General features: G+C 35.0%; 1 protein-coding gene across 1 annotated transcript in view; it reads left to right on the forward strand.

Moving 5' to 3' along the window:
* Positions 1 to 13253, forward strand: part of PIGN (phosphatidylinositol glycan anchor biosynthesis class N) — a 141407-nt gene that overhangs the window by 69990 nt on the left and 58164 nt on the right. Inside the window, exons 14-16 of the mRNA XM_030810307.1 lie at positions 3606 to 3684; positions 4937 to 5119; positions 8347 to 8486. Of these exons, the coding sequence (XP_030666167.1) occupies positions 3606 to 3684; positions 4937 to 5119; positions 8347 to 8486 (402 nt within the window). The remainder of the gene's footprint in view (positions 1 to 3605; positions 3685 to 4936; positions 5120 to 8346; positions 8487 to 13253) is intronic.

Raw genomic sequence — 13253 nt, forward strand, 5'->3', positions numbered from 1 at the left:
TAATGAACAAGTAATGCATGCACACAGTAAAATTTATACAAACAATAATAAAAAGTCACTTTTCCTCCTGTGTTCCAGTCTTATAGTCTTTTTCTTTGGAGTCAAAGTTGCAGTTTATCATGTATCTATCTATCTATATCGTGTATACATATATGCAGGAATACAATCTAAATAATATCCAAAAGAAAGGAAATCAATATATTGAAGAGATAATCTGCACTCCTATGTTTATTGCAGTACTGCTTGCAGTAGCTAAAATATGGAATCAATCCAAGTGCCCATCAGTGGATTAAGGGATAAAGAAAATATGGTATATATACATGACGCAATATTATTCATTCATAAAAAAGAATGAAATCCTGTCATTTGCATCAACATGGGTGGAACTGGAGATCATTATGTTAAGTGAAATAAGGCCGACACAGAAAGACAAATTTTACGTGTTCTCACTCGTATGTGGGAGCTAAAAAAAATAGCTTTGATGAAGTAGACAAGAATTGGTAGAATAGAATTGATGAAGTAGACAAGAATACATATGTATACATGATATATGTATATCCTTCTTGTTATATTTCAAGTTTTATTTATAAAATATTTCAAACATGCTGAAAAGAATAGAGGATATAATAAAAATTGTACCCACAACTCAGGTTTAAGAAAATGTTAACATTTTACCATATTTAGATTCTTTTTTTGGGAGGGGTGGGGAATAAAATGGTATAGTACACTTCAATCCCTATTTTAAAAACCTATTTTATTTAACAATTCTTTTTTCTATTTAGTTTGGTTTTCAGGATTTATCCATGTTTATATGTGTAGATCTCCCTTGTTCATTTTAGTTCACATATGGCATTCCTTTAATTACTCCTCTACCAACCCACATTTATTTTGTTGTTATTTGGTTTTGTTTACATAAATCTGAACATATTGTACTCTATATTCTAGACTTTATATTTGTTACAAAACCTCTTTATGTTTAAAGTATGTGATACCAAGAAAATTTACTTTATATCCCCTCTCAATTTGATGGAAAACTAAAAATAAAACTTACGTTTTGGGACAAGTGTATGAGAGTCTTTAATGTCATGGTGATACAGTGAGGCTTGTATAGAACATTTGGTGAATTCCAGATATATTGCAAATCTTTGGCATGTCCCAAGGTTTATAAATAGTGCATTTAGGAAAAATTATAAATTACCCTGACTCCTGTTTCTTTACCTTAATACTTCCAATATAACATAACATAACATAATATATAATGTAAATATTTCTCCTGAAGAATTTTTTTCTCTCATTCTTCATAAGACTTCACTTAACAGAATGTCTGTTAAATTAACTTAAGTAATTTAGCTTCGGACAATCTTTTTTTTCTTTCTTTTTGTTTAAAATTTTAGGTACATTACAAATGGCAATGTATGTTAGTGTCTTATTTTTCTTCCTTTTTTAGGTCTGCAATATTTTGATAGCATTGTATTCAAGATTTATTGATTCATTTTATGTGCTTTAGCACTTTGCTAAGTATTATTGTGGATATTAATGGAATATAAGACATTATCTTGGCCCACATGGAGGTTAAAATTTAACTGAAGAGAAATAAACTGATCATTAGACCACTAACTGAAGTGCTAATGATGTGAAGTAAGATTTGGAGTAGACCATAAAGGATGATGAATATTTGATTTTAGAAAGCAAAGAGGGGAAGATCTTTACAATACCAGATAGGTGAAGCTTGAAGAGTTTCACCATTATGCAGCTGAGGGTACACATTTGCGATAATGGGAAATTAAGTGAAGTAGCAGCAGAGGGTCATCAATAGTCCAGGAAAATTAGAATTGATGAAGTAAACAGTGAGATGCCCATATCAATTGTAAGTGAGGGGATGTAATCAGTATTTTAGGGAGCTGAGTGGATCAGAGCAAGAGGAAGGAGGTCAACTAGAAAGCTTTTATGGAAATTTGTGAAATTCAACTTAGATATAGCCTTCCAAAAAATGCCTATGCACTTTGGCACAGTAATTGCTATACTAAGGCTTCTGGGAAAACACTTCAAAATGTATGGTGTCTGAAGGGACAGAGAACTGGATCAGAGCAACGTTTTAAAGTAACTTCTTTTTCTTTCATGTGTTTTTGCCTCATGGCACCTTTTCCCTCCAAATCCCAGTGAGTCCATTGGTGGGGAATTTTCCTGCAGTCTGCAACATGAGAACCCAATGTGGTTGGGTTCCCCTGAGTTGGAATATCTGGGAGCTCTTAGAGTAGGCACAGATCCTTTTTTTATTTTTTGTAGGAATGAGGTCTTGCTTTGTTGCCCAAGCTGGTCTTGAACGCCTGACCTCTAGTGATCCTCCTACCTTCGTCCCTGAAAGTGCCGGGACTACAAGCATGAATCACTGTCCCAAGCCAAAGCACAGATCCTTAATCAGAGTATCCCATAGAACTCTGAGAGAGTTCATAGATAAGCTTCTGGGTTTATGAATTTTCTGAAATTATATTTTAAATTTTGGATTATGTACATTTTCTAGACAAGAGTTTCAGATTCTGAAAGAAGTCTCTGACCCTCCCCCCTCCCAAATTAATAATTACTGCTTAAAAGATTTACTTTGTACAAGTCTCAGTCCTGTCTCTTCAGAGACTGCTTGAGCCAAGTAGAAAGAAGATAAGTGATTATATTATGTCGACCCATGTGCAATTGCCAATATTTAATTTAATAGTTTTTGGCCTATGAAACATCAATTTCATGTGATCCAACCTAATATAGCCTTAAATAACTTTGCATGCATTTTTAAAATGTAAAGGCATTCATTTTAGACGTGTAGGTTTTAGTTAAGCAGCATATATTCAAATTTGAATTTAAATATATTGATTGATTTCATTAAGACAATTAAATTCTGGTTATATTCCTCAATTTCTACATTCCATAAACTTAATGACTTTTGTTTTATATAGTTTCAGGTTTTGCAGTATTTTTTAGGAGTATTTCTCTTGTGTATTTAATGTTTCTACTGTGGTAAAACAGGATAGGGAAATGGTGGAAAGAGAAATGAAAGAGGAACCAAGAAGTTATACGATACAGTATAAAAATAGCAAATAGGTTCAAATTATTCATTAACTTCCAATGGTGGTTAGGCTCTGCCTGGAGCTCTTTGATAATGAGAATTCTCAGGCCCCGTTTGGCTCAGGGATAAAAAGTACACTGATGGATCTGTCCTCAATCATGTGAAGTCTGCTGTGAGCACAGGACAACTGAGTGGCAGAGCTCATGCCATACGTTTGGTGTTCTGTTAATTACTTCCATTTAATCAGAATTTCTTTGTTAGCCAGAGTATTACATTTCTTCAGAATGATGGATTATATGACTTTCATAAGTGTAGTCTGGCATTTGAAACTTCGAGTCAAGAAAACCAAATTTAACTATAAGCTATTTCTTGGAAGACTTCAGAGAACCAACAGCAATACAATTCAGGTTTTTTTCTTTGATTTTTGTTTTGTTTGCTGTTTTGTTATTTTCACTATCTTTTTTTTTTTTAATTAAGGGGAAAAAAGAAACATATACTTGGAATGAGGAAACCCTTTAAACCTATTCTTTTTTTTTTTATATATATATAGACTGCTTTCTGATTCCAAACAGTTCAACATTTTAAGAAAAGCAAGATCTTATATAAAACACAGAAAGTATGATGAAGTGGTAAGTATACTGGCCTTATAGACATAAATAGCTGATTATCATTTTGGGGATGAGGAGGAGAAAAATATGGTAATGGAGAGCAAAGTAGGCAGGCCAGGGAGGTTTCTTGAGCCCTAAAGGAAGGATTGCATTTCCTGAGTAGCTGCTTTAGCAATGGATATATCTCTCCTATTTCAACTAATACTATGGGTAAAATTTTTTTTTTTTGAGATGGAGTCTCGCTGTCGCCCAGGCTGGAGTGCAGTGGCACAATCTCAGCTCACTGCAACCTCCGCCTCCCAGGTTCAAGCAATCCTCCTGCCTCAGCCTCCTGAGTAGCTGGGATTACAGGCATGTGCCACAACGCCCAGCTAGTTTTTGTATTTTTAGTAGAGATAGGGTTTTGCCATGTTGGCCAGGCTGGTCTCGAACTTCTGACATCAGGTGATATACCCGCCTTGGCTTCCCAAAGTGCTGGGATTACAGGCATGAGCCACTGCACCCGGCCCACATTTTTTTAGGTTAGCATTAGAAATGAACTATTACCATTTTTTAAAATGAGAAAATAGATGCCAAGTTTGTGTCACCCTACTTATGTATAATATTTTAGAACACTATATGTTTGCCACTTGGAATTATTTATACATTATTAAAAGTCTAATGACTCATGTTGAAATTTTGACTCTTCCAAACTCCTATCTCACTATGTTTTTTATTAATTTTTCTTTGTTAAATGGTCATTTAATTTTAAAGTAGAAAAGAATTCTGTTTTCATTTCTAAAATTGCCTAAATAATTGCCAATCCATGCATTTCTAATGCTTTTTTTGGATGATTTAAAAATGATAAGCTATTCTTCTCCTGTAAAATATTAAGCTACTTAATGATGTTTTATAACTGATTTATCTCATATGAGAAAGTAAAAAATATAAATATGGCCATTATCATTATTTGGGACCTATATTAGAGAGCCTTCATTTCTTTTATGAGTTATCTGAAGATCATTTCCACAAACACACATATACAACACAAATAGTTTACATTTAAAATGGCCTTTCTTATTAAGATTAAAAAGTTCATTTTATTCCGAATTTTTCTCATACTGTAAAAGAAGATTCTCAAACAATTAAAATCTATTCTTAATCCATCATCTACAGTTATTCACTAATTTTAATACAATGGTTTGGCTGTTAGGAATTTAAAATTTTCCTTTCTTTAAAATGTAGGTTTTCTTATTATTTCTGTTAGCAAGTTATATATGTTTTTTCTCCATAGGTCTCCCTTTGCAAGGAGCTAATTCATCTTGCATTGAAAGGATTGTCCTATTATCACACATATGACAGATTCTTTTTGGGCGTCAATGTTGTTACTGGTTTTGTGGGATGGATATCTTATGCTTCTTTGTTGATCATCAAGTCTCATTCCAACCTTATAAAAGGTGTTAGTAAAGAAGTTAAGGTACGTTTAGAAAATGTGAAGATTCAGATGATGGTATAAAATCACTAATACTGAATCCAGTGCAATGAGTTTATAGGATGTGCAAGTCATTGTTCTTAAGCTAACTCTTGTTTATCTTTCATTTGTTTTTATTGTATTGGATTTTTCCTCAGTTATCTCTGTTTCTTCAGTTGAGAAAAAGATATATTGATAATAATGATCCTATAACTTAAGAAAGCTGTAAAAATAGAGGTGTAAGTAATTTAAGTGCTCCTATGTTATTAATGGTGTTGATCTTCTGTTTTATTTTATAACTAGCATTTTATAAATATTCCATATCTTTCTAGTACAAGTGGTCAGAAAACTACTTCAAAACAATGTATTTAATTTTATCTGATATTAAAAGTTTAGGAGCTAGAAAGCAATCAAATTATTTGCTCATAATGTTTCTTCTTAAATGATGTATACATTTTTTAATTACTCTTACCTTCTTTTAACTTGTTGAAGTTTCTCAAAATGCAGATTTCTAGACCTTTCCATGTATTCTTATTTTAAGAATTTGTTCCTACTTTACTATGCTTTCAGTGAAAAAATAAAAATTAAAAAAATGTCTTTAATGATACTTCATATTGCTGAGACAATATAGCAGTACATATATGGTTTTACTACATTAAAACACTTTACTCTTTTAAAATATATTTCTAACTATCATTTACCAGGGAGAATATGCCACTTTCATTTCCTTTGCATCATTCTCTTTAATGATTATTACCATGTTCAAGTTCTCTAAAAAGTAATATATCCTGGTGGTGTATTTTTAATAATAATCTGCAGATATTTCCAGTGGTAACTTTTCCAATTTTATATTTTATTATTCTGTAATGGAAGGCCATTAGTGTTTATTTTAATTTTGTATAATGTTTTAATGTATCTTAAATAATTCCCCCCAAGTAATTTTAATTATTTGAGTGTATGTGAAATTGGCTGGAATGGGAATTATATCTAGGCATTCTTAGAACTCATAACAGTGCTAGAATTAGACATAATTTATGTTTACAAAAAGGAAGCTGAAGCTGAGGAGGATTAAGTTACTTATTAAAGGCCACTCAGCTAGCATGTGAGGGACTGAGACTTTAATCCAGAGCAGTCTTGGGCCAGAGAGTGCCTTTTCATGTTTATCCTGATATTCAGTTTATTGAGAAAAAATATGTTTTTATATTGATATGTTAACAAGATTTCATAGCTGATAGTTCCTTTATTCATTAATCTGATAATACAGCCAATATTTAATTGAGTGTATGGTACAATGCTAGATGCTGGCAAGGGTGTCCAATCTTTTGGCTACCCTAAGCCACATTGGAAAAAGAATAATTGTCCTGGGCCACACATAAAATACACTAGCAATAGCTGATGAGCTTTAAAAAAAAATTTTGCAAAATACCTCATTATGTTCTAAGAAAGCTTATGAATTTGCATTGGCACCACATTCAAAGCTGTCCTGGACCACACGTGGCCTGTGGGCTGCAGACTGGACAAGCTTGCTGTATAGGCTATACAAAGAAATATAAGATTCAGATTCTGCCATCAAGGAGCTTAGAATTTAATAAAGTAGGTAAGAGATGTACACATATAACCACCTTACCAGGCATAAGTCACTATATCTACACTCGACTACAAAAGAAAACTTTAAGATATATTAAGTGTTTGGGATAATAAAAAGACTATCATTTTAAATATGAGAGCTGACTTTAGGGTGACGATAACAGGAAAAAGTAAGTCTTGGTGGAAGTTTAACAGTCAGAATCTAGGGAGAGGTTGAGAATTAAAGCAAACTGAATGATGTAAACAGAGGCAGATTTGGGAAGATATACTGTTCAGCTGGGATAATAGTAATATATATTGAGCTCCACTGTTCCAGGACTGCCCTGGGTGCTTTACGTAAGTTATTTAGTTAGGCTTAACAGTACCCTAAATTTGGTGGTTATGATTCTCATAATATAGATGGAGGGATTTAGGCTCAGGAAAATTACATGTTTTCCACAAGGACACGTGGGTTTTAAATGACAGAACCCATATTTTCTGACACTTGAATTCTTTCTCTTTCTACGCCATGCTTCCTTCAAAATAAATAGTTCACTTTGTGTAGAATGTGGGAGGTTTGTTCGAGGGACTGGTAAGAAATAATACAATATAGATTAGGCTGAAGTAATCAAAGGTTTCAAATGCTGGACTATAGCATTTATACTTTATTTAGTGACCAGTTGGTATAACAATTAATAAAAACCAGAGAAATGGAACCAGGAGGCTATATATATATATATATATATATATATATATACATATATTTTATATGTATATTATATATATATTTATATTTTATTATACTTTAGGTTCTAGGGTACATGTGCACAATGTGCAGGTTTGTTACATATGTACACATGTGCCATGTAGTATAAGAAATTGGCTTATGTGATTCTGGGGCCTAGTTAGGCAAGTCCTAAATTCACAGGTCAGGCTGTCAGGAAAGGCAGACTGAACTCGCCAGCAGGAGCTGAAGCTGCACTCAACAGGTGGAATTTCTCCTTTAGGGAACCCTTAGTTTTGCTCTTAAAGGTTTTCAACAGATTGAATGAGGCCCACCCAGATTATCTAGGATAATCTCCTGTACTTAAAGTCCCTGACCTTTACACCGTGGAGACTATCACTAGTGAATTACATTGATGAATTCTCTGTTTTGGCAGGTGATTGGGAATAGTGCATATGACTGAATGAAGTTTCTGTTGGGTGGGCAATAGAGAGAGAAGCTTAGATGGTAGCATGTCACGTTGGAGCTTGAATAGATAAGACATTGTTCCAAATGAAAATTAAGTCCCATACCTTATTATGGATTAAATAGGCTTTTACGAGTTATCCAGAGAACTCAATAAACATTTATAAAATTATTCCTAAAAGGAAACATGTTCAGAATTCTGAACAAGTTACTTGGAAACAAACTTTAAGGCCATAGTCACTTTTAAGTTGAGAATTGCTCAATTGCAACAATTCCAGGTTATCTAGGTTTTTCCTCTCTAATATGCTCCTCAAGTAATAGATTTTTTCCTTGTCTTAATGTAGCTCTTTGATTAATCATCTAGTAGTATAACCATTGAAAGAAAGTAATAAGTTTTCTTCACTTTATAAAATCTCTTTTAAAACCTATCAATTACCATTGGTTTGGAAGTGTTTCAATGTTTTGTTTGATTTTTCAGAAACCAAGCCATCTCCTGCCTTGTTGTTTTGTAGCTATTGGCATTTTAGTAGCATTTTTTCTGCTGATTCAAGCCTGTCCCTGGACATATTATGTATATGGTTTGTTGCCAGTGCCCATATGGTATGCGGTTCTAAGAGAGTAAGTAATGCATCTTGCTGCCTTGTTTTTTCACTTCATTGACAGTTAAATCTGTATTTAAAATGCATTAGATTTCTGTACCATAAGTCATCAAATATATTTATAATACTGTACTTTCAAATCTCCAATCCCTCTCACTTCTTTTATAACTGCATAAATGTTGGGTAGGATATAAACATTCTTTTTGTTATACTTTTCCCTTTTGACTTCATCTTTATTTTTCTGATGTGGCGGTGTTCACTTTTTGTGTATCTTTTTTTCTTTTCCTTTCCTGTTGTTTTCTTTTTTTGTTGTTTTTCTTTTTTTATTTTATTTTTTTATTTTTTATTATTATACTTTAGGTTTTAGAGTACATGTGCACAATGTGCAGGTTTGTTACATATGTATCATTGTGCCATGTTGTTTTTCTGCACCCATTAACTCGTCATTTAGCATTAGGTATATCTCCTAATGCTGTCCCTCCCCCTTCCCCCCACCCCACAACAGTCCCCGGAGTGTGATGTTCCCCTTCCTGTGTCCATGAGTTCTCATTGTTCAATTCCCACCTATGAGTGAGAACATGCGGTGTTTGGTTTTTTGTCCTTGCGATAGTTTACTGAGAATGATGTTTTCCAGTTTCATCCATGTCCCTACAAAGGACATGAACTCATCATTTTTTATGGCTGCATAGTATTCCATGGTGTATATGTGCCACATTTTCTTAATCCAGTCTATCGTTGTTGGACATTTGGGTTGGTTCCAACTCTTTGCTATTGTGAATAGTGCCACAATAAACATACGTGTGCATGTGTCTTTATAGCAGCATGATTTATAGTCCTTTGCGTATATACCCAGTAATGGGATGGCTGGGTCAAATGGTATTTCTAGTTCTAGATCCCTGAGGAATCGCCACACTGACTTCCACAATGGTTGAACTAGTTTACAGTCCCACCAACAGTGTAAAAGTGTTCTTATTTCTCCACATCCTCTCCAGCACCTGTTGTTTCCTGACTTTTTAATGATGGCCATTCTAACTGGTGTGAGATGGTATCTCACTGTGGTTTTGATTTGCATTTCTCTGATGGCCAGTGATGATGAGCATTTTTTCATGTGTCTGTTGGCTGCATAAATGTCTTCTTTTGAGAAGTGTCTGTTCATGTCCTTCGCCCACTTTTTGATGGGGTTGTTTGTTTTTTTCTTGTAAATTTGTTTGAGTTCATGGTAGATTCTGGATATTAGCCCTTTGTCAGATGAGTAGGTTGCAAAAATTTTCTCCCATTCTGTAGGTTGCCTGTTCACTCTGATGGTAGTTTCTTTTGCTGTGCAGAAGCTCTTTAGTTTAATTAGATCCCATTTGTCAATTTTGGCTTTTGTTGCCATTGCTTTTGGTGTTTTAGACATGAAGTCCTTGCCCACGCCTGTGTCCTGAATGGTATTGCCTAGGTTTTCTTGTAGGATTTTAATGGTTTTAGGTCTAACATGTAAGTCTTTAATCCATCTTGAATTAATTTTTGTATAAGGTGTAAGGAAGGGATCCAGTTTCAGCTTTCTACATATGGCTAGCCAGTTTTCCCAGCACCATTTATTAAACAGGGAATCCTTTCCCCATTGCTTGTTTTTGTCGGGTTTGTCAAAGATCAGATAGTTGTAGATATGCGGCATCATTTCTGAGGACTGTGTTCTGTTCCATTGATCTATGTCTCTGTTGTGTTACCAGTACCATGCTGTTTTGGTTACTGTAGCCTTGTAGTATAGTTTGAAGTCAGGTAGCGTGATGCCTCCAGCTTTGTTGTTTTGGCTTAGGATTGACTTGGCGATGCAGGCTCTTTTTTGGTTCCATATGAACTTTAAAGAAGTTTTTTCCAATTCTGTGAAGAAAGTCATTGGTAGCTTGATGGGGATGGCATTGAATCTATAAATTACTTTGGGCAGTACGGCCATTTTCATGATATTGATTCTCCCAACCCATGAGCATGGAATGTTCTTCCATTTGTTTGTATCCTCTTTTATTTCATTGAGCAGTGGTTTGTAGTTCTCCTTGAAGAGGTCCTTCACGTCCCTGGTAAGTTGGATTCCTAGGTATTTTATTCTCTTTGAAGCAATTGTGAATGGGAGTTCACTCATGATTTGGCTCTCTGTTTGTCTGTTATTGGTGTATAAGAATGCTTGTGATTTTTATATATTGATTTTGTATCCTGAGACTTTGCTGAAGTTGCTTATCAGTTTAAGGAGATTTTGGGCTGAGACAGTGGGGTTTTCTAGATATACAATCATGTCATCTGCAAACAGGGACAGTTTGACTTCCTCTTTTCCTAATTGAATACCCTTTATTTCCTTCTCCTGCCTAATTGCCCTGGCCAGAACTTCCAACACTATGTTGAATAGGAGTGGTGAGAGAGGGCATCCCTGTCTTGTGCCAGTTTTCAAAGGGAATGCTTCCAGTTTTTGCCCATTCAGTATGATATTGGCTATGGGTTTGTCAAGTCAATCCTAAGCCAAAAGAACAAAGCTGGAGGCATCATGCTACCTGACTTCAAACTATATTACAAGGCTACAGTAACCAAAACAGCATGGTACTGGTACCAAAACAGGGATATAGATCAATGGAACAGAACAGAGCCCTCAGAAATAACGCTGCATATCTACAACTACCTGATCTTTGACAAACCTGACAAAAACAAGCAATGGGGAAAGGATTCCCTATTTAATAAATGATGCTGGGAAAACTGGCTAGCCATGTCTGGAAAGCTGAAACTGGATCCCTTCCTTACACCTTATACAAAAATTAATTCAAGATGGATTAAAGACTTACATGTTAGACCTAAAACCATAAAAACCCTAGAAGAAAACCTAGGCATTACCATTCAGGACATAGGCATGGGCAAGGACTTCATGTCTAAAACACCAAAAGCAATGGCAACAAAAGCCAAAATTGACAAATGGGATCTAATTAAACTAAAGAGCTTCTGCACAGCAAAAGAAACTACCATCAGAGTGAACAGGCAACCTACAGAATGGGAGAAAATTTTTGCAACCTACTCATCTGACAAAGGGCTAATATCCAGAATCTACCATGAACTCAAACAAATTTACAAGAAAAAAACAAACAACCCCATCAAAAAGTGGGTGAAGGACATGAACAGACACTTCTCAAAAGAAGACATTTATGCAGCCAAAAAACACATGCAAAAATGCTCATCATCACTGGCCATCAGAGAAATGCAAATCAAAACCACAGTGAGATACCATCTCACACCAGTTAGAATGGCCATCATTAAAAAGTCAGGAAACAACAGGTGCTGGAGAGGATGTGGAGAAATAAGAACACTTTTACACTGTTGGTGGGACTGTAAACTAGTTCAACCATTGTGGAAGTCAGTGTGGCGATTCCTCAGGGATCTAGAACTAGAAATACCATTTGACCCAGCCATCCCATTACTGGGTATATACGCAAAGGACTATAAATCATGCTGCTATAAAGACACATGCACACGTATGTTTATTGTGGCACTATTCACAATAGCAAAGAGTTGGAACCAACCCAAATGTCCAACAACGATAGACTGGATTAAGAAAATGTGGCACATATACACCATGGAATACTATGCAGCCATAAAAAATGATGAGTTCATGTCCTCTGTAGGGACATGGATGAAACTGGAAACCATCATTCTCAGTAAACTATCGCAAGGACAAAAACCCAAACACCGCATATTCTCACTCATAGGTGGGAGTTGAACAATGAGAACACATGGACACAGGAAGGGGAACATCACACTCCGGGGACAGTTGTGGGGTGGGGGGAAGGGGGAGGGACAGCATTAGGAGATATACCTAATGCTAAATGACGAGTTAATGGGTGCAGCACACCAACATGGCACATGTATACATATGTAACAAACCTGCACATTGTGCACATGTACCCTAAAACTTAAAGTATAATAATAATAAAATAAAATAAAATAAAAAATAGTGTGATCACAAAAGCAAAAAAAAAAATGGAATAAAAGTAACGATTAATATTGATCATACTATGCCTAGACTAACTTGCATTTTGAACTTGTGTCATCATTTCAGATTCCAGTATATCTTCATATTTGACAAAGATATTTGCATGTTTTATTTCCATACATTTTGACTCCTCCTTTCCTAGCGATAATGTAGATCTAGATAAATTAAACTTTGTAGTTAAATCTAATATGGTTATATTTACACACAGAGATTAGTCTATATTTTTCACATGTGCTGTGGTTCTACCTATAAGTATTTCCTCACGGGTTGTACTTCAAATAGAGTGTATTGTTAACATTGTAGAAAACATTAGTAGTAAGGCTCTTTGGCGAGTTTCAGACACTTTTAATAAAACCACTAGAAGGGAGTACTAGTTCATGCTCACTGGCAGCCGGAGTCATGTTGCAGATCTTACTGGTTTCTGTTTTTACACCAGTAATCTATAATTTAAACTTAGTCATGGATATCAAAGTATTTTCTGAGCAAACCAGACCCCTAAAGTCAATGAAAGAATGAGAGCCTATTATAATAAGGGTATCCCCAAGGTTGGCTTAACACGTGCATCATGACACTATGCATACTTTTATTCTAATTTTTCTTAACTTTAGCTTTGACTGCTTCTTCCTTCCTTTAAAACATGATGTATTAAAAATATTTCAGAGTTGGCTGGTCACGAGGGCTCACGCCTGTAATCCCAGCACTTTGGGAGGCCGAGGCAGGCAGATCACTTGAGGTCAGGAGTTTGAGACCAGCCTGACCAACATGGCAAAATGTTTC

The sequence above is a fragment of the Nomascus leucogenys genome, chromosome 4, assembly GCF_006542625.1.
Source record: "Nomascus leucogenys isolate Asia chromosome 4, Asia_NLE_v1, whole genome shotgun sequence".
In the NCBI taxonomy this organism is placed as follows: Eukaryota; Metazoa; Chordata; class Mammalia; order Primates; family Hylobatidae; genus Nomascus; species Nomascus leucogenys.